Here is a 21,953-nt window from a genome sequence, read left to right on the forward strand (position 1 = left end):
CAGTCTCAATATTTCTGAGAGTGCTAGGGATATCTAAAATGGGCTTATAATACATGCAATTCTTACTTCATGGTGTATTTTGCCATTATGTGTTTTCAATTCCTTCTGGTATACTGCTTTGTCTTCCCATGTACCATCCTCAATGCAGTGGAGCCTAGGAAGGTAGAAATCTCTTACAAAGTGGGAAAGAAACTTTTATGCATTTCTATCATTACCCTCTATTTTTGAGTATTACTAAAAGTGTTTTATGGCATACACAGCTTTTAGCGAAATAGCTTTTTCAGATTTTAATAAAAAGTCTGACCTGTTTCTGCCCCAACTCCAAACTTAGCTGAGTTCATTATGGAGCTCTATTTGGACATATCGGAGTGACAGGGAATGGATTATACTCTCAATGGCTCCTCCTCATTGTTGACAAATGTTTAACTACTGGATTGAGCTCGTTATGTCTAGATACCTCTTTCTCTAATGGAAGTTCTTTCCTATGAGGCTCTTTAGTGCCTCAAGCATGATGTACCTCAACTTCTTATCACAGCTGATGGATCTCAGATTTGGGGGTCCTCTCCTGCCTGTATTGTTTTGGAGTCAAGTGGCTCCTTAGATTCTTCCGATTTAGTCATGTATTTTGTATTTGGTATAAATAGCTAAAGTAATTAGTGGACAGACCGCCTGAAAGAATGTTTTCTTGAGGGGTCCAGAATTTGACCTTCCTGAAATTGACATGATAGCCATCACGAGCAGAAAATGAGCAACTCAGCGTTTAGATGTGATCTACTGGTAGAAGCACACAATGATTCTTGAATATTTGGGGTCAAATCATTTGACTGGTAAAATTTTCAGTGTCAGTAGCTTATTTAGAACAAATAAAAGAATGCAGATGTAATTATAAAGTTGAAAAATGATTTTGAAAACTGAATCAGTTTGAAAAGTGAAAGCGTTAGTCATTAAATTGTGTCCAGCTCTTTTGTGACCCCATGGCCTGTAACTTGCCAAGCTTCTTTGTCCATGGAATTCTCCAGGCAGGAATACTAGAGTGGGTTGCCATTTGCTTCTCCTGGAGATATTCCTGACCCAGGGACTGAAGTAAGGTCTCCTGCATTGCAGGCAGATTCTTTACCATCTGAGCCACCGGGGAAGAAGGAGGAGATAACCTCTTAGTCACAGGATCAAATGATCCAAATGCATTATTTCTTATTCTCATGAATGCCCCCAAGATCCTTACAATAAACCTGCCATCTTTAAACAATACTTCTATGGTACCGCATCATCATTCTATTTATACCCTATTAAAAAAAGCTTACTGGGAAATGGACATATTGATAATATTTGAACAGCAAATTCTTATCTTTCCCAGAATGATTTTTATACAATGGAAAACCACTCTCATGTTGAGATTTGGGGTCAGTCAGTCGGTCAGTTCAGTCACTCAGTTGTATCCGACTCTTTGCGACCCCATGAATTGCAGCACGCCAGGCCTCCCTGTCCATCACCAACTCCTGGAGTTCACTCAAACTCACGTCCATCGAGTTGGTGATGCCATCCAGCCATCTCATCCTCTGTCATCCCTTTCTCCTCCTGCCCCCAATCCCTCCCAGCATCAGAGTCTTTTCCAATGAGTCAACTCTTCGCATGAGGTGGCCAAAGTACTGGAGTTTCAGCTTTAGCATCATTCTTTCCAAAGAACACCCAGGACCGAGCTCCTTTAGAATGGACTAATTGGATCTCCTTGCAGTCCAAGGGACTCTCAAGAGTCTTCTCCAACACCACAGTTCAAAAGCATCAATTCTTCGCAGCTCAGCCTTCTTCACAGTCCAACTCTGACATCCATACATGACCACTGGAAAAACCATAGGCTTGACTAGACGGACCTTTGTTGGCAAAGTAATGTTTCTGCTTTTGAATATGCTATCTAGGTTGGTCATAACTTTCCTTCCAAGGAGTAAGCGTCTTTTAATTTCATGGCTGCAATCACCATCTGCAGTGATTTTGGAGCCCCAAAAAATAAAGTCTGACACTATTAGGGATTAATTGATGTGAGCAGGATTATTTTCCCATAATCCACCAAAGCACATGGAAGTGGTGATAAATATGCTTCTCCACATAAAACTGATGCAATTCATAACACATTGCAGTTGGGGACTGAATGTTTATAAGAGAAGCAATATAACATATTGAGAAGAACATGGGATTTGGAGTCATGGTTCAACATACCCACTCTGGGATCTTGGACACATCTTGATATTTCATTAGTAAATAGAACATGTTAGTAACATTTATGTCACTGGGTTTAATCAGAAAAAAAGAAGAGGTGTTTTAAACCTTGATTTTTTTTTTTAATGAATTGTTATCTGTTACATTGAGAATGGAATCATCCTCATCATTCAGTCTTTAAGTTGCATTTGACTCTGCAACCCCATGGACTGTAACAAGCCAGGCTCCTTTCTCCTTTACTATCTCCCACAGTCGGCTCAAATTCATGTACATTGAGTTAGTGAGATATCTTCCTTCATAGCTCAGTTGGTAAAGAATCCGCTTGCAATGCAGGAGACCTGGGTTCAATCCCTGGATTGGGAAGATCCCCTGGGGAAGAGAAAGGCTACCCACTCTAGTATTCTGGCTTGGAGAATTCCACGTACTGTAAAGTCCATGGGGTAACAAAAAGTTGGACATGACTGAGCAACTTTCAATTTCCACTGAATCAGTGATGCTATCTAACCATCTCATACTCTGCCACCCCTTTCTCCTTTTTCCTTCAATCTCTCCTAGCATCAGGGTCTTTTCCAATTTGTTAGCTCTTCACATCAAGTAGCCAAAGTATTGGAGCTTCAGCATCAATCCTTCCAAGGAATATTCAGGACTGATTTCCTTTAGGATTGACTTGTTTGATCTCCTTGATGTCCAAGGGACTCTTAAGAGTCTTCTCCATCTTCTCCACAATTCAAAAGCATCAGTTCTTCAGTGCTCAGCCTTCTTTACAGTCCAACTCTCATATCTGTACATGACTACTGGAAAAACTGTAGCTTTGACTATACGGACCTTTGTCAGCAAAGTGATATCTCTGCTTTTTAATACACTGTCTAGGTTTGTCATAGCTTTCCTTCCAAGGAGCAAACATCTTTTAATTTCATGGCTGCAGTCACCATCCACAGTGACTTTGGAGCCCAAGAAAATAAAATCTGTCACTGCTTCCACTTTTCCCCCTTCTATTTGCCATGAAGTGATGGGACTGGTTGCCATCATCCTTAGTTTTTTTAATGTTGGGTTTTAAGCCAGCTTTTTCACTTTCTTCCTTCATCCTCATCAATAGGCTCTTAAGTTCCTTTTCACATTCTGCAACTTTTCCCTCTTCATTTACTGAGAATATAGGATTTGATTTCCATATGTGCATGTATATAGGGAAATCCCATATTAGTCATTTTACAGAATAATATATGCATATGAATATATTTGCAAAAACACACTTTTATAGCAATTATCTTTATTTACATCATGGTTTTATCAGTATTCTTGGAGAGTTTTAGTAGAGTTTCAGAAGATGAGACATAAAGAGGGAAGATATATTTAAATACTTTAAATCCTTGCATCCCAGCTACCCTAAGGCTTATTTCCTTTGATCAATGAGTTCGATTTCAAGCCATTTGGGCTAGATAAGTGTACTCTTAAAAAGTCAATGATGCTTTGGTTAAAAAGAAAGAGTACACTCACCTTTCTGTAGGCAATGATGATAGTTCCATAGTGAGACATGGTGGGACAGAGGGAAATAGAAAAGCTATAATTCCCACAATGATTTGTGTTTTATCAAGATGCAAATCAAGCATATTTAACATGCCAATAATTTTTATTATTATTTCTAGATGGGGCACACTAAGAGGAGCACAGGGGCAGAAAGAAAAATTTTGGGTATGTAACACTTTCCAATTGAATTCCTACTGTGAAGTGAGTATTTTAGAATCATCTGTGCCTCTACTCCCTGTTTTGTATTATTTAGTCATATCCTAAATCACTATACTGTTGATTGTAATATTGGTATTTTCTCCAGGACAAAATCCATTATAATCATTTATGTTATAGTAATAGTTTTCAACTTTTCATATTTCAAATTATAACAGTGAATCAGTATTTTTTTCAAAATGAAATCAACAGAAAAACTTGCCTCTTATCATCTATATAAACTTAAAAAATTGATCAGTGTTCTCTCATATATGTCAATCAACTTTGCATTCTTATATTATTTTTGTTATGGATGATGCTTTGTAAAGTTAGTATTGAATATACATATAGAGTTTTATTTTTGTTTTCACCAATTTATAACACATATGTTTCTATACTGAGAAAAAACAATCATTAGCCTAAAGTTATAGAAAGTTATATGTAAGAAACAGTTTGAAGAAGATAGGAATTATTACCTGATTGACTACAATAAACTTTGATGAATTATCCTAGGTCCTTATAACATATACCCTTTGTGTGTATGTGTGACAAGTTGCTTCAGTCATGTCGGACTCTTTGTGACCCTATGGACTGTAACCCACCAGGCTCCTTGGTCCATGGGATTCTCCAGGCAAGATACTGGAGTGGGTTCCCATGCCCTCCTCCAAAGGATCTTTCTGACCTAGGGATGGAATCCGTGTCTCCTGCAGTTCCTGCACTGAGTGTGGATTCTTTACTGCTGAGCCACTAGGGAAACTCCATATACCCTTTATTCTATCAGAAATAAAGTTTAGGTAATGCTGTTTATCATCAGTTCAGTTCAGTCACTCAGTTGTGTCTGACATTTTGCAACCCCATGGACTACAGCTTGGCAGGCTTCCCTGTCCATCACCAACTCCCAGAGCTTACTCAAACCCATGTCCATTGAGTCAGTGATGCCATCCAACCATCTCATCCTCTATCATCCCCTTCTCCTCCCGCCTTCGCTCTTTCCCAGCATCAGGGTCTTTTCCAATGAGTCAGTTCTTTGCATCAGGTGGCTATAGTATTGGAGTTTCAGCTTCAACATCAGTCCTTTCAATGAATATTCAGGACTGATTTCCTTTGGGATGGACTGGTTGCATCTCCTTGCAGTCCAAGTGACTCTCAAGAGTCTTCTCCAATACCACAGTTCAAAAGCATCAATTCTCTGATGCTCAGCTTTCTTTATAGTCCAACTCTTACATCCAAACATGACTACTGTATGCTGCTGGTGCTGCCATTGCTGCTGCTAAGTCACTTCAGTCGTGTCTGACTCTATGTGACTCCATAGATGGCAGCCCACCAGGCTCCCCTGTCCCTGGGATTCTCCAGGCAAGAATACTGGAGTGGGTTGCCATTTCCTTCTCCAATGCATGAAAGTGAAAAGTGAAAGTGAAGTCGCTCAGTTGTGTCTGACTCCCAGTGACCCCATGGACTGCAGCCTACCAGGCTCTTCTGTCCATGGGATTTTCCAGGCATGAGTATTGGAATATGTCTATTTATCATAGAATTTTAATTTGAATATATGCATTAGAAGGCAAATTATAACTTACAAAATACTAAATATTAGGTCTTGTGCTCACTCGAGTGACTCTTGTTAATTAGATTTTTCCAAAAGGCACTCACAAAAAAATCAATCACCCAAGTGTGTGGTCACCACCTGTATTTGTCTTGTTGATATATAGAGGTGCTATGCCATTGAGTATGGGCTTCCCAGGTGGCTCAGTGGTAAAGAATCTGCCTGCAATGCAGGAGACATGGGTTGGATCCCTGTGTTGGGAAGATCCCCTTGTGGAGTGCATAGCAACCTACTCTAGTATTCTTGGCTGAAGAATCCCATGGACAGAGGTGCCTGGTGGGTCACAAAGAGTCATACATGATTTAGCAATTAGTAGGCACACACACATGACCTTGAGTAGAATGATGCTTTTTTGTATTTAAACTTAGCTTTCTCAAATATCATTTTCCTTATTAAAATACAGCTTGAGGTAGTCAATAATTAACATTAGTGTTCAACAGTTAATATTTATAATATTTGAAAGAGAATATATTATTTGAGCCTCCTGGAATATTTCTGAATGCTGGGATATTATGAGTAGTTACGGGAAGGGGGAGACAGAGTGTCTACATTGCTGCCAAAAGCGGGGAAGGACAAGCCTGAAGAGAGCCTGAAACACGCACATGGTAGGCATAGCCCTTGAAATATTTGCAACCAGGCACACACACGCATGCGCACGCACACAAACACACACACACACACACACACACACAAAACTAAGTTTAACCAAACTTTTCTGTAGCCCTGACCCTGCTCAGTTCTTGACTAAATTGAGGGGTTCCATTCTTCACCATATCACTCTTGAAGAAGATAAGATTAATCTTCTTTAGGAAATAATCTCAGTGTCAATATCTATGCAGTTAGCCCTCCATATCTGCCAGTTCTGCATCCACAGATTCAACAAAACATATTTTAAAAATTCTACCAAGTTTCAAAAATCAAAACTTGAATTTGTTGTACACTGACAACTATTTATATAGTATTTATATTGTATTTTCATCTTTTTACATAACATTTACATTGCATTAGGTATTATAAGTAACCTAGAGATGGTTTAAAGTATATGAGAGTATGTGTGCAAGTTATACACAAATATTATGCTATTTTATATAAAAGACTTGTCCAAAAAGCCCCACAACGTGAGAGTTGTGAGTTGTTTTATTTGGGGCAAAATAAGGACTATAGTCCAGAAGATAGCCTCTCAGATAGCTCTGAGAAACTGCTTGTAAGAGACGAGGAGGAGATCTATATATATATATGGTTTGGGTGAAGGGAGAGTACATGCAATCAAATACACGTTTTTGCAGAAGGTTGCTGTTAGTTTTGTGGAGGTTACAGCTAGTCACATGTCTCCATTAAAGATTTTAGTGCTTTTCTAGATATGAGAAGATGCAAGAATTTAAGCTCATAAAATCTGAAAATATTTAATTATCTAAAGGCCTGTTCTGCCAGTTTTCCAGAACACAGGGTACCTCGTTCCTGATCTCATCCCTGAACTCTTTTCAGGTGTGTTGAAGCTCAGAGACTGCAGCAGCTAGTGACTTCATCCTTTTAGAGGCAGATGTGTTAGGCGTAGTTGCTCAGTCATGCCTGACTCTTTGTGACCCCATGGCCTGTAGCCCACCAGGCTCCTCTGTCCATGATATTCTCCAGGCAAGAGTACTGGAGTGGGTTGCCATGCTGGAAAGTGTCAATTTTTAGTTGGCAGACTTGAACAACTATGGATTTTAGTGCAAAAGAGAGAGGTCCCATGGAACCAATCCGCCACAGACATCAAGGGACAATTCTAATTATTATGGCCAAGTATATAGCATACATTTAAACATTTGAGACACGTGAAGCAGAAAACGTGACAATAACCAAGGGAAAAGGCTGTCAATAGAAGCAATAGATGTAATAACCATTGTAAAAAAATATTTAAAAATATGAATGAAAAGATGGAGAATTTCATTGAATGGTTTCAGTATACAAAAAAAAAAGAGTTTTTGTAGATATGAATGCAATGTCTGAAATTAAGAACTCAATGTATGGGTTAAATAGCATACAAAATTATATATCTTAAATAAATGTAATAAAATATATCCAAGTTGCAGTACACAGAGGAAAATATAATGGAAAATCCAAGGCACTAGTAAGAGATGGGTGGGACACATTCAGACTTTTGTTTGTTTTTATTGGAGTATAGTTGCTTTACAATGTTGGGTTAGTTTCTGCTGTGCAATGAAGTAAATCATACATATATCATACATATATCCCCACCCTCTTAGACCTCCTTCTCACCTCCCCATCCCACCCCTCTGGGTCATCACAGAGCACAGACCTGAGCTCCCTGTGATGTACAGCAGCTCCCCACCATTTTACACTTGGTAGCAGAGAAGGCAATGGCACCCCACTCCAGTACTCTTGCCTGGAAAATCCCATGGATAGAGGAGCCTGGTAGGCTGCAGTCCATGGGGTCGCTAGGAGTCGGACACAACTGAGCGACTTCACTTTAACTTTTCACTTTCCTGCATTGGAGAAGTAAATGGCAACCCACTCCAGTGTTCTTGCTTGGAGAATCCCAGGGATGGGGGAGCCTGATGGGCTGCTGTCTATGGGGTCGCACAGAGTCAGATACGACTGAAGCGACTTAGCAGCAGCAGCAGTGTACGTATGGAAATCCCAGTCTCCCAGTTTATCCCATCCCATTTCCTTGCCCTGCCTCATGTCCACCTGTCTGCTCTCTGCACCTGCATCTCTATCTCATCCTGCAAATAGGTTCCTCTGCACCAGTTTCCTGGATTCCACATATATGTGTTAATATATGATATTTGTTTTTCTCTTACTGACTTAATTCATTGTATGTATAACTATATTCTCAGAAGGATGAGAGAGAGGAGGATGAGGCAGTATCAAAATCTGAAGAACTGATGGTCAAAAGTTTTCCAAAACTGAGAGACATCAACCTAAGTTCAGGAAGCTCAATAAACTCCAAGTAGGAGAAACCAGAATTTTATTAATATATCCATTGACAAATTTCTTCAAAGAAGGTAAGTAGGAAACACTTTCATTCAAACAAAAGCTAAAATAACACAGTATAAAATATATAAAGCAAAAGTCATAGAAAAAAGAGAAAAACAAATCTACAATTTGGTTGCTCATTCCAGCACATCTCACTTATAATTTCATACAGAAAACAGCTAAAATATAAGTAAAGATATAGAAGATTTTTAAAAAAGCTATTATGTAGCTTAAAATTCATACAACACTAGACACAGATATTAATGGGCAGTTTCTTGTGCCTATGGAATGTTTCCCAAAGTTGACCATATGCTGGTTATAGGGCAAGTTCAACAAATTGAAAGGATTTAAATTTTACAGAGTGTGCTATGGAAAAACTTGTGTTAGTTAGCTAAAGCAGTACTGAATTTACTAGGAAATGCATGTATTTGAAAAATAAAAGGTTAAAATCAATACATATATTAAAACAGGAAAAGCTGAAAAAAGCAATTTAATAATCTAGATAAAGAACTCAAACCTCAAAAACAAACAAACAAACAAACAAAAAAAATAGAAGGAAGGGAATTAAAAGGAAAAGTGCAGAAATCAATGAAAAAAGTGGACATACAATAGAGAATATCAAGAGAGCAAAGATTTGATTCTTTGATAAGATTAAATTCCTAGGAAAGCATGTAAAGAAACCAAGAGAGAAAAAAAAACTTACCATAGAAATAAAAAAGGAAGGCTGTCTTCAGTTCAATAGATATTGTTGTTGTTGTTGTTGTTCAGTCATTAACGCATGTCTAACTCTCTGCAACCCCATAGACTGCAGCATGCCAGGCCTCCCTGTTCCTCACTATTTTCCAGAGTTTGCTCAAGTTCATGTCCACTGAGTCAGTAATATTACCCAACCATCTCATCCTCTGCTGCCCTCCTCTCCTTTTCTCTTCAATCTTTCCCAGCATCAGGGTCTTTTCCAATGAGTTGGCTCTTTGGCTTCAGCTTCAGCATCAGTCCTTCCAATGGATATTCAGGGTTGATTTCCTTTAGGATTGACTGGCTTGATCTCCTTGCTGTCCAAAGGGACAGCAAAGGTCTTAAAAGGTCTTCTCCAGCACTACAATTCAAAAGCATCAATTATTTGGCACTCAGCCTTCTTAATGGTCCAATTCTCACAACTGTACATGACTATTGGAAAGACCATAGCTTTGGCTATATGGACCTTTGTCGGCAAAGTGATGTCTTTGCTTTTTAATACACTGTCTAGGTTTGTCATAGCTTTCCTTCCAGAAAGCAATCATCTTCTAATTTCATGGTTGCAGTCACCATCAGCAGTGATTTTGGAGCCCAAGAAGAAAGAATCTGTCACTGTTTCTACTTTTCCCCTTTCTATGTGCCATTAAGTGATGGGACTAGATGCTATGATCTTAATTTTTTGGATGTTGAATTTTAAGCCAGCTTTTTCACTCTCATCTTTCATGATTATTAAGAGGCTCTAAGATGCTATGCAAACATCATGCCAATATATTTGAAAATATAGATGAAATGGATAAATTCATTGGAAAACAAAGCATCAAAACTCATACAAGGTGAGAATAGAAAATCTAGTTATAATACAGTTAGAAAAGCTGACTGTATAAAAAAGAAACTCTTACTAATCTCACCAGTCTCTAATCACTTCACTGGTAAATTCTTCCAAACATTTAAAGAACAAATAAAATCAATTTTACATCAGTATACCTTAGGAAAATAGAGAAGAAACAGTTCCTGACTCATTTTACAAATCAGCATAACACCAATACCAAAACTTGACAGAGACAACTCAAGAAAGGAAAACTACAGGTCAATATCTCTTATGAACACAAAATTCTAAACAAAACATCCCAGTTGTAAAATGTAAAAAGGGCAAATATAATCAAATGAGGTTTATGGCAGGAGTGTGAAGTTGGTTTTAAATGTAAAATCAATGAATACAGTTCATCACATTGCCAGACTAAAGATGGAAAAAAATGATTATCTTAATTGGTGTGTGTGTGTGTGTGTGTGTGTGTGTGAGTCACTCAGTCGTAGCCCACTAGGCTCCTCTGCCCATGGAGTTTTCCCCCAAGCAAGAATACTTGGGTTGGGTTTGCTGTTTTGCAAACAGCAAAGATCCTTTGCTGAGTGGGTTGCTGTTTCCTTCTCCAGGGGATCTTCCCAAGCTAGGGACTGAACCCAGATCTCCTGCATTGCAGGCAGATTCTTTACTGTTTGGGCCACCAGGGAAGCCTCATCTTAATTGGTGCTGAATTGTAATAATAGCTTTTTGCCACTTGTCCCCTCATAGATACTCTCATACATCCTCTCCAAACATAGCTGCAAGATCATTAGAACAACAGTTTCTGATTTCTAGACTCTCTTTCAAAGGGCTCACATGATTAGCTTACGCAGAATAATCTCCCTTTTAATTAACTCACAGCCAATTGATTGGAGATTTGATCACATCTTCAAAACTTATTCAGCTTTGTGAGACAACATGATCTAATCACAGGTGTGACATCCCATTATATCCTCAGGTCCTTTCCACAATTAAGTGAGAGGATTATATGGGGCAACCACACCAGGGAGCAGGAGTGTGGTGGTCATTATAGAATTCTGCCGACCTCAGATGTCATTTATGATTTAAAAACCTCAGCAAGTTAAGAAAAGAATCTACCTTCCCTAGACTTATAAAGTCTACTCTCAAAAACCCAGTAGCTAACATCATAATTAATGGTCAAATGCTGAACATTTCCCCCTTATTACTGAAAAGTAAAACATTTATTGTTATTTTTGTTAACATTTTATTGAAGTTTCCATCTAGTATAGTAAAACAAACAAACAATCAAGCAAAAATTAAACAAAAAATAAAGGCAGAGTGTGGAAAGAAATACAACTGAAGTTGTTTGCAAATGACATGGTTATGTGTATAGAAAATTAAAAAATATATATAGAAATAAACTGTTAGAAATAGCATATTTGGCAAGCTTTCTTGATATTCAGTTCAGTTCAGTCGCTCAGTCAGGTCTGACTCATGTCAGTCATGTCTGACAAAGGGTTAATCTTCAAAATATACAGGTAGCTCATACAACTCAATACCAGAAAAACAAACAATCCAGTCAAAAAGTGGGAAAAAAACCTAAAGAGGCATTCTCCTAAGAAGACATACAGATAGGTAGTAAGCACAGGAAAAGATGCTCAGCATCACTCATTATTCAGTTCAGTTCAGTTCAGTTCAGTCGCTCAGTTGTGTCTGACTCTTCGCGACTCCATGGACCACAGCACGCCAGGCCTCCCTGTCCATCACCAACTCCTGGAGTTTACTCAAACTCATCTCCATTGAGTCGGTGATGCCATCCAACCATCTCATCCTCTGTTGTCCCCTTCTGCTCCTGCATTCAATCTTTCCAACCATCAGGGTCTTTTCAAATGAGTCAGCTCTTTGCATCAGGTGGCCAAAGTATTGGAATGTCAGCTTCAACATCAGTCGCATTAGGTTAATGTAAAATACAAATTGTAGTTCTATATAGTAGTGAGAAGCAATGGGAAATTAAAAATAAACATAACCTAAAATGATGTAACTATTTAAAAACTGAGGGAATATTTCAATGAAAAAATGTGCAAGATTTTTAGTGTTAGGAGAAATTAAAGAAGACCTAGCTAAAAGGAGAATTATACTATATTAATGACCCCAAACCTCTAGATTAGCATTCCCAACTTGATTTATTAATTTACTAACATTCTAGTCTAAGAATTAGAGATTTATTTATTTATGCTTTTGGAAGAGAGAGGATTATATTGAAATAATGATTCTAAACTTTAAATGGTAATGTAAAAAACCTACAGTCCCAAGATAGCCACAGGAAAGAAGAACAAAGCTGGAGCATGTACGCTACCAGGTTTCAATAATTCATATACATCTACAGCAATTAAGATATTTTATTACTGGCAAATTGAATACAGAAGCACATTAAAAAAATCATTCTCAATGATCATGATTTATACCTGGTATGCAAGGATATTTTAAAATACACAAACTAGTCAATATGAAATATCCATTAATAGAATGACATATATATTATTAGTGAGGTACATTTTTTCTACAGTTAATTTGTTTAGTTTACATCATGAACAAATACAGAATTTGTCAAATGTTTTTTTCTGAATCTATTAAGATTACTATATATAGTAATATTAATGCTATATACTGTTGTTCAGTTGCTAAGTCATGTCTGACTCTCTGCTACCCCATGAACTCCAGCCTGCCAGGCTTCCCTGTCCTTCACTATCTCCCTGAATGTGTTCAAACTCATGTCCATTGAGTCAGCGATGCCAGCCAACCATCTCACCCTCTGTTGCTCCTTTCTCCTCTGTTCAAACTCACGTCCATCCAGTTGGTGATGCCATCTCATCCTATGTTGTCCCCTTCTCTTTCTTCCTTCAATCTTTCCCAGAATCAGGGTCTTTTCAAATGAGTCAGTTTTTTTTTTTTTTTTTCCTTCGCATCAGGTGGCCAAAGTATTGGAGTTTCAGCTTCAGCATTAGTCCTTCCAATAAATATTCAGGACTGATTTTCTTTAGGATTGACTGGTTTGATCTTGCAGTCCAAGGGGCTCTCAAGAGTCTTCTCCAACAAACAACACAGTTCAAAAGCATCAATTCTTCAGCACTCAGCTGACTTAATGGTCTAAATCTCATATCCATACATGACTACTGGAAAAAACAGGGCTTTGACTAGACAGACCTTTGTTAGCAAAGTGATGTCTCTGCTTTTTAATATCTGTCTAGGTTGGTCAGAGATTTTCTTCCAAGAAGCAAACGTCTTTTAATTTCATGGCTGCAGTCACCATCTGCAGTGAATTTGGAGCTCAAGAAAATAAAGTCTGTCACTCCATCCATTGTTTCCCCATCTATTTGCCATGAAGTTATGGGACCTGATGCCATGATCTTCTTTTTTTGAATGTTCAGTTTTAAGCTAGCTTTTTCACTCTCCTCTTTCACTTTCATGAAGAGGTTCTTCAGTTCCTCTTCACTTTCTGCCATAAGGATGGTGACATCTACATATATGAAGTTATTGATATTTATCCTGCCAATCATGATTCCAGCTTGTGCTTCATCCAGTCCAGCATTTCGCATGATGTACTCTGCATATAAGTTAAATAAGCAGGGTGACATACTCCTTTCCCAATTTGGAACCAAATCGTTGTTCTATGCCTGGTTCTAACTGTTACTTCTTGACCTGTGTGCAGATTTCTCAGGAGGCAGGTAAGGTGGTCTGGTAGTCCCATCTCTTTAAGAATTTCCAGTTTGTTGTGATCTACACACTAAAAGGCTTTGGTGTAGTCAATAAAGCAGGAGCAGATGTTTTTCTGGAATGCTCTCACTTTTTTGATGATCCAAAAGATGTTGGCAATTTGACCTCAGGTTCCTCTGCCTTTTCGACATCCAGCTTGAACATTTGGAAGTTCTCAGTTCACATTCTGTTGAAGCCTGGCTTGGAGAATTTTGAGCATTCCTTTGCTAGCATGTGAGATGAGTGCAATTGTGCATTTGTTTGAACATTTTTTGGCATTTCCTTTCTTTGGGATTGGAATGAAAAGTGACATTTTTCAGTCCTGTGGGCACTGCTGAGTTTTCCAAATTTGTTGGCATATTTAGTGCAACACTTTCACAGTGTCATCTTTTAAGAGTTGAAAGTAGCTCAACTGGAATTCCTTCACCTCCACTAGTTTTGTTTGTAGTGATAATTCCTAAGGCCCTCTTAATTTCAGACTCCAGGATGTCTGGCTCTAGGTGAGTGAGCACACCATCGTTATTATCTGGGTCATGAAGATCTTTTTTTGTATACTTCTTCTGTGTATTCTTGCCGCCTCTTCTTAATATCTTGTACTTCTGTTAGGTCCATACCGTTTCTGTCTTTTATTGAGCCCATCTTTGCATGAAATGTTCCCTTGGTATGTCTGATTTTCTTGAAGAGATCTCTAGTCTTTCTCATTTTATGGTTTTCCTCTATTTCTTTGCATTGATCGCTGAGTAAGGCTTACTTATCTCTCGTTGCTATTCTTTGGGACTCTGCATTCAGATGGGCATATCTTTCCTTTTCTCCTTTGCCTTTAGCCTCTCTTCATTTCTCAGCTATTTGTAAGGCCTCCTCAGGCAACCATTTAGCTTTTTACATTCCTTTTTCTTGGGGATGGTCTTGATCACTGCCTCCTGTACAATGTCACAAACCTCCATCCATAGTTTTTCAGGCACTTTGTCTATCAGGGCTGCTAGTTAGGGCCTGACAAACATGGTCCACTGGAGAAGGAAATGACAAACCACTTCAGTATTCTTGCCTTGATAACCCCAAGAACAGTCAGTCAGTCAGTTCAGTCACTCAGTCGTGTCTGACTTTGTGACCTTATGAATTGCAGCATGCCAGGCCTCCCTGTTCATCACCAACTCCCGGAGTCCACCCAAACTCATGTCCATCGAATCAGTGATGCCATCCAACCATCTCATCCTCTGTCGTCCCCTTCTCCTACTGCCCCCAATCCCTCCCAGCATCAGTGTCTTTTCTAATGGGTCAGCTCTTCGCATCAGGTGGCCAAAGTATTGGAATCTCAGCTTCAACATCAGTCCTTCCAATGAACACCCAGGACTGATCTCCTTTAGGATGGACTGGTTGGATCTCCTTGCAGTCCAAGGGACTCTCAAGAGTCTTCTCCAACACCACAGTTCAAAAGCATCAATTCTTCGGGGCTCAGCTTTCTTTATAGTCCAACTCTCACATCCATACATGACCACTGGAAAAACCATAGCCTTGACTAGACGGACCTTTGTTGGCAAAGTAATGTTTCTGCTTTTGAATATGCTATCTAGGTTGGTCATAACTTTCCTCCCAAGGGGTAAGCATCTTTTAATTTCATGGCTGCAGTCACCATCTGCAGTGATTTTGGAGCCCAGAAAAGTAAAGTCAGCCACTGTTTTCACTGTTTCCCTATCTATTTGCCATGAAGTGATGGGACCAGGTGCCATGATCTTAGTTTTCTGAATGTTGAGCTTTAAGTGAAAATTTTCACTCTCCTTTTTCTCTTTCATCAAGAGGCTCTTTAGTTCTTCTTCACTTTCTGCCATAAGGGTGGTGTCATCGGCATATCTGAGGTTGTTGATATTCCAGCCCAGCATTTTTCATGAACAGTACTTTTGTACAAAAAGATATGACACTGAAAGATAAACCCCTAGGTTGGTAGGTGTCCAATATGCTACTGGGAGTTTTCCCTCATGGCTCAGATGGTAAAGAATCTGCCTGCAATGCTGGAGACCCAGGTTCGATCTCTGGGTTGGGAAGATCCCCTGGAGAAGGGAATGGCAACCCACTCCAGTACCCTTGCCTGGAGAATTCCAAAGACAGAGGAGCCTGGTGGGTTACAGTCCATGGGGTCGCAAAGTGCTGGACATGATTGAGCGACTAAGACAGACATACACATGCTACAGGGGAAGAGCAGAGAAATAGCCCAAGAAAGAATGAAGAGGTTGAGCCAAAGGAGAAACGGCCTCTAATTGTGGTTGTATTTGGTGGTGAAAGTAAATTCCGATGCTGTAAAGAAAAATATATATGCTATATATTATATACAGGATATATATATATATTATCAGTATATGTATATATATATAGTATATACTGATAATATACAGCCTTAATGCACTCCTTTCCCAATTTGGAAGCAAATATATATGTCACATATATGTTATTAAGTATAATGTTATCAGTATATGTATTAATTATGCTATATATTATACACATTAATTATGCTATATATTATGCTATAATATATTATACATATAAAACATAATATATAATACATATATAATATAATATATATTATAATATATAATATATAACATAATATATATTATATATATAATATAATATATATTATAATATATAATATATAGCATAATATATATTATATATGTATGTATATATACCCATATATATATACACACATATATGCATACATATATATACACATATATGTGTACATGTATGTTATTATTTACTGATAATATTTCATATGTATACACACACACATATATAGACATGTGTATATATATAGCAACCTAGATGTCCAACGTCAGATGAATGGATAAGGAAGCTGTGCTACATATACTGAGCCACAAGGGAAGCCCAAGAATACTAGAGTGGGTGACCTTTCTTTCTCCAGTGGATCTTCCCAACCCAGGAATTGAACTGGGGTGTCCTGCATTGCAGGCAGATTCTTCACCAACTGCGCTATCAGGGATGCCCTCATATACACAATGAAATATTACTCAGGTATAAAAAGGAACACACACATATATATATATATGAAATATTATCAGTAAATATATATGTCACATATATGTTAGTAAGTATAATGTTATCAGTATATATATTAATTATGCTATATATTATATACAGGATATATATATATATATATATATATATTAATTACAGAATCCTTCAACTTCAGCTTCTTCAGCATTATTGGTTGGGTCGTAGACTTGGATTACTATGATACTGAATGGTTTGCCTTGGAAATGAACCAAGATCAATCTTTCATTTTTGAGATTGTAACCAAGAACTCTTTTGTTGACTCTGAGGGCTACTCCATTCCTTCTAAGGGATTCTTGCCCACAATAGTAGATATAATGGTCATCTGAATTAAATTTACCGATTCCCGTCCATTTTAGTTTACTGATTCATAAAATGTCAGTGTTCACTCCTCTTGCAATTTCCTGTTTGACCACATCCAATTTATCTTGATTCATGGACCTAACTTTCCATGTTTCTGTGCATATATATTTACTGATAATATTTCATATATGTATACACACATATATAGACATGTATATATATATTTCCACTGGACATGGAACAATGGATTGCTTCCATGTCCAGTGGAAATATGTATATATGTGTGTATATATATATACACACACACTTAATGGTTTCAGGTTGAAATCTTTTCCTCTAAGTTGAGAAACAAGATAATGGTGCTCATTCTCACCACACCTATTCAGCATAGGCCTAGATGTCTGTTGTTTAAGTCTGTATCTCCTTTTCTGCCCTTCATGTAGAATGGTCGTTACCATCTTTCTAAATTCCATGTATATATCCCTAATATACAGTATTTGTCTTTCTCTTTCTGACTTACTTCATTCTATATAATAGGCTCCAGGTTCATCCACCTCATTAGAACTGACTCAGATGTGTTCCTTTTTATACACAATATTGTAAATAATTATCCTCTAATTAAAATAAATAAATTCATTTAAAAGAAACAAACATAGTACTGGAAGTCCTTTCCAGGGCCATCTGGCAAAAAAAAGAAATAAAAGTCATCAGAGTTGGAAAGAAGTAAAATTATCTTTTTTGTAGATACATGATTTTACATACAGGCATACTGTGTTTCCCTGCACTTCACTTTATGGCACTTTTCAACTTTTTTCTTGTTTTAACAAATGGAAGATTTATGGCAGTAGGATGTATTGAGCAGCCTGTAGGCACCATTTTTCCAGCAGCATTTACTCACTTTGTGTCTCTATGTTACATTTTGGTAATGCTTGCAATATTTTAAACCCTCTACCAGCAAAAATATTTCAACTTGCAAAATAATCACATGATGGTTAGCATTTTTTAGCAATAAAGTATTCTTGAAGTATGCACATTATTTTTTGACATAATGCTACTTACACTTAATAAACTACAGTATAGAGTAAACATAACTTTATATGCACTGGGAAACCAAAAATTTCATGTGACTCACTTTATTGCAATGTTCATTTTATACCAGTGAACTGGAACTGAATCTGCAAAATCTCCAAGGTATACATGTTTGGAAAATCCTGAAGACTTCATCCCGAAGTTGTCGGATCAAATCAGTTAATTTAGTAAAATTATAGGATAGCTAAACTAACATACAAAAATCAGTAGCCTTTTTATAAACTAGCAACATATTATCAGAAAAAATAAAGAAAATAAGCAATCCCATGTACAATAGCATCAAAAAAAAAAGGAGGTGAAAAACCTTTACTCTGAAAACTATAAGACATTGATGAAAGGTGTTTGTTTTACTTTTTAGTCACAAATAAGTGGAATTTTTATTAATTCTTCTCTTCTTGAATGAGAAGAATTAATATTATTAAAAATTTAATACTGCCAAGAAAACTATAGATTCAATGTAATCCCTATCAAGATTCCAATGGCATTTTTATAGATATAGAAAAACCATCCTAAAATTTATATGGAAACAAAAAAGAGTAGATAAAACAGTCCTTCGAAAGAACAAAGCAATAAATATCATCTTACCTGATTTCAGGCTATACTATAAATTAATAGTAATCAAAACAATATGATTCTGGCATAAAAACAGACAGATTATGGAACAGAATTGAGAGCTCAGAGATAAAGGTGAAAAGGAAGTTTCTTTTCATCAGAAAGCCAGTAACTTGGGGAAAGGTGGACTTGTGCCCCCCAAAAAACAAGTCTGAAGATCCTACTCCATCACAAAAATTTTAAAGGGAAAAGGGGAATGATCTCAGTTAGTCACTGGGGTGGGGGTCAGGGTGGTCACTGTCCCCCATGCCTTCAGCTTTGTCACCTTCTTGAGGTCTCTCTTTAGTTGCTATCTTGTTCACACAGTTTGTTCCTGAGGTTACTGAAGGGGAAGCTGGGGAAGAGGTCTGGTCACCTGCTGGTTACTTAATCTTCATTTCTACTTCTTTGGTTTATGGGAAGAACCAATGGGTTAGACACGGTAGTGTGCGATCAAAAGATTTGAAAAGTGTGCTTAGGTTGAGATGAGCAGAGCATGAGGAGGCCCTGATTTAAGTTTAGTCAAAATATAGCTTCGCTAACATGGCAAGAAGGGGTTTCCTGTTGAGGACAGTTTTCTGCAAAGGGCTGCTTACATCCCTGCATTTTTTTCCCAGCCTTTTTAAACTTAACCATCTCAGTTCATAGAGAATAATGTAATCAAAATGTAAATTTGTCCACCTGTTTTCCTGCTGGAAGTAACAACGACTTGTATCATTTTCACCATTATTTTCTCTGCATGGGTTTCCTTTCCTTCTCTTCTAGCCTCATAAGCTACCAACCTGCTTTTGTTTTATGATCAATGACAACTTTCTTGCTTTATTTCAATGCTTCATGCTTTTATATTTATGTTTTTTACTGTTTCCCTTTACCTGAATCTCTCTTCCTCCTTTTTTTTTCTGGTCAATTGACTTCCAGGCTTTAATAAGCATTTCGGGTGGTACTTCCTCCATGACAACCTCCCTGAACCATTCAGATGAATGAGATGCTTCTCTATGCACATATTCCTACCTTAGTACTTGCCTTATGTTGATCATCTCTCCTTAGACTGTAAGCTCCTTGAACACGGGATATTTTTTTTATCATGGACCAGTCACATAGCAGACCCTCTTTAACAGGAGTTTTGTGTCATCTAACGTGGCACTTCAAACCCTCATGCATATGTTACCATTGTACTCTGGGGGATTCACCAATTCTGCTTATTGAACATGAGGATACATGCCTATGAATGTAATAAATGACTAACATGATTGTTTTGTTCTTATTTAGAAAATACGCAGGTTCTTAATAATTGCAGTCTATAAAAAGTCAAAGATAAGTCAAAGGCATATAAAGTGACACAGGAATCCCTTGTAACATTACAGACTGGATTAAAAATATCCAAACATGGTATTCAGTATTTCTCTCTCTCTTTTTTTTTTTTTTTGGTTTTTCTACAGATTGCTGCCAATTCCTGGGGAAAGTCCTGGGGAGAAAATGGCTATTTTAGGATTCTTCGAGGAGTAAATGAGTCTGACATTGAAAAGTTGATTATCGCAGCTTGGGGCCAGCTGACAAGTGCAGATGAACCATAGCATATCATTAAATTTCCATCAGGCCAAGCATTCAAGTCACCCTTTAAATTGGAATTAAACCATGTGAGGTTCTCTGTGACAGTGCAATCTTTGCCTTGTCACCTTGTTATCACAACCTTCTTGTTTTCTTGTTTCACCCCAGGCCCTAAGCTCCCATTTCCTTATTGTCACCGAGTATGTAAAACCACTAGCAGAGGACTGCAGAGGGACTAAATGCCTTTTAAATTCCCTAGTAGTCTTCATTTCCCTCATGACAATGTTCCTTTTGACTTTGATCATTTGCAAACAGTGTGATGGCATTTGTTTTAAAAGTTCCTAGCATTTGTTTGTGGAAATGATCTGGTCTCTGTCTTTGAACAATGAGGATGTCAGACAACAAAAAGCACTGAAAACACCAGTTTGCCATCATTTGCAATTTTTTTCCACCCAATAATGCTTTCTTAATTCCGACATTGCTTATGATTTGCTAAAAAGCAGTGGAAATATATTGTTTCTCTCAGTAAGCTGACATTTTGGTTCTTTTCATTCTTCTAAACTGAACTTGCAATCTAACTCAAAGGGAGAGTCACTATCATAGGAAAGAACCACTCTTTACCCTACAAAGTAATTGCTTATGATGCGGGGAAGATGGTAAGTAACAAAAAAACGTAGATGCTGGCAATGGAAGTACTGTCTTAATGTGTATGTAGGACACACACTCCTATTTTTGGAAACCAGTGTACTTGGTGTAAAGTCTATTAAAATGAGCTGCAAAACTGTATTGGGCGAGATCACATATTTACCCCCCAAAACAGCTCAGATGTCACAAATTTGCATCTGATTTCAGTTCTCAATAGTCAGAGAAACAAAAATAGCCTCCTCATCCTTGTTGGGAAAGGATGCAATCTTCTAATAATTCACTGACATCTTAAATGACAAATTAATAAATGAAGAAGTGAAGCTGATCTGTCAGTGAGCCTGGCGGATTATAATGACGATGGTGGGATACCCATGCCCTTCACTGCTGGGCCCTCTGTTGTCTGGATTTCCAGTGTAGAGCTCTTTTATGTGGTCGCACCCAGCAATACCCTGGCTAAATGAGCCAGATGTGCGGAAAATGGGAGAAAACAGAGAACGGAAATGTGAAGTGCTGCTGCAACGGTTGTTTTCTCCATTAATCTCTGCTGTGTTATCAGAAGAAGCATCTATTCACTTAGTTCTCCCCTAGAAACCATACAGGAGTCTCATTCACCTTGTTGTGGTTGGTTGATACATATATGTGTATGGACATACGTGTAGGTACACACACATATATGTGTGTACATACAAATATATATACATATATATAATGTAATATATAATATTACTCAGCCAAAAAAGAAGAAATAATGCCAATTGCAGTAACAGATGTATTTAGAGATTATCACCTTAAGTGAAATAAATCAAATGGAGAAAGACAAATGCCATACGATATCATTTCTGTGTCAAAGCTAAAGCAATTATTTAAATGAACTTATTTACAAAACAGAAACAGACATAGAGATATAGAAGA

General features: G+C 37.6%; 1 protein-coding gene across 1 annotated transcript in view; it reads left to right on the plus strand.

Annotated features, from left to right (window-relative positions):
- TINAG (tubulointerstitial nephritis antigen) overlaps nt 1–20,781 on the plus strand; it is a 105,605-nt gene extending 84,824 nt beyond the window's left edge. Inside the window, exons 10-11 of the mRNA XM_055571775.1 lie at nt 3,855–3,900; nt 20,288–20,781. Of these exons, the coding sequence (XP_055427750.1) occupies nt 3,855–3,900; nt 20,288–20,422 (181 nt within the window). The 3' untranslated portion in view covers nt 20,423–20,781. The remainder of the gene's footprint in view (nt 1–3,854; nt 3,901–20,287) is intronic.
- The last annotated feature ends 1,172 nt before the right edge of the window (nt 20,782–21,953 follow it).

This window comes from Bubalus kerabau, chromosome 3 (assembly GCF_029407905.1).
Source record: "Bubalus kerabau isolate K-KA32 ecotype Philippines breed swamp buffalo chromosome 3, PCC_UOA_SB_1v2, whole genome shotgun sequence".
In the NCBI taxonomy this organism is placed as follows: Eukaryota; Metazoa; Chordata; class Mammalia; order Artiodactyla; family Bovidae; genus Bubalus; species Bubalus kerabau.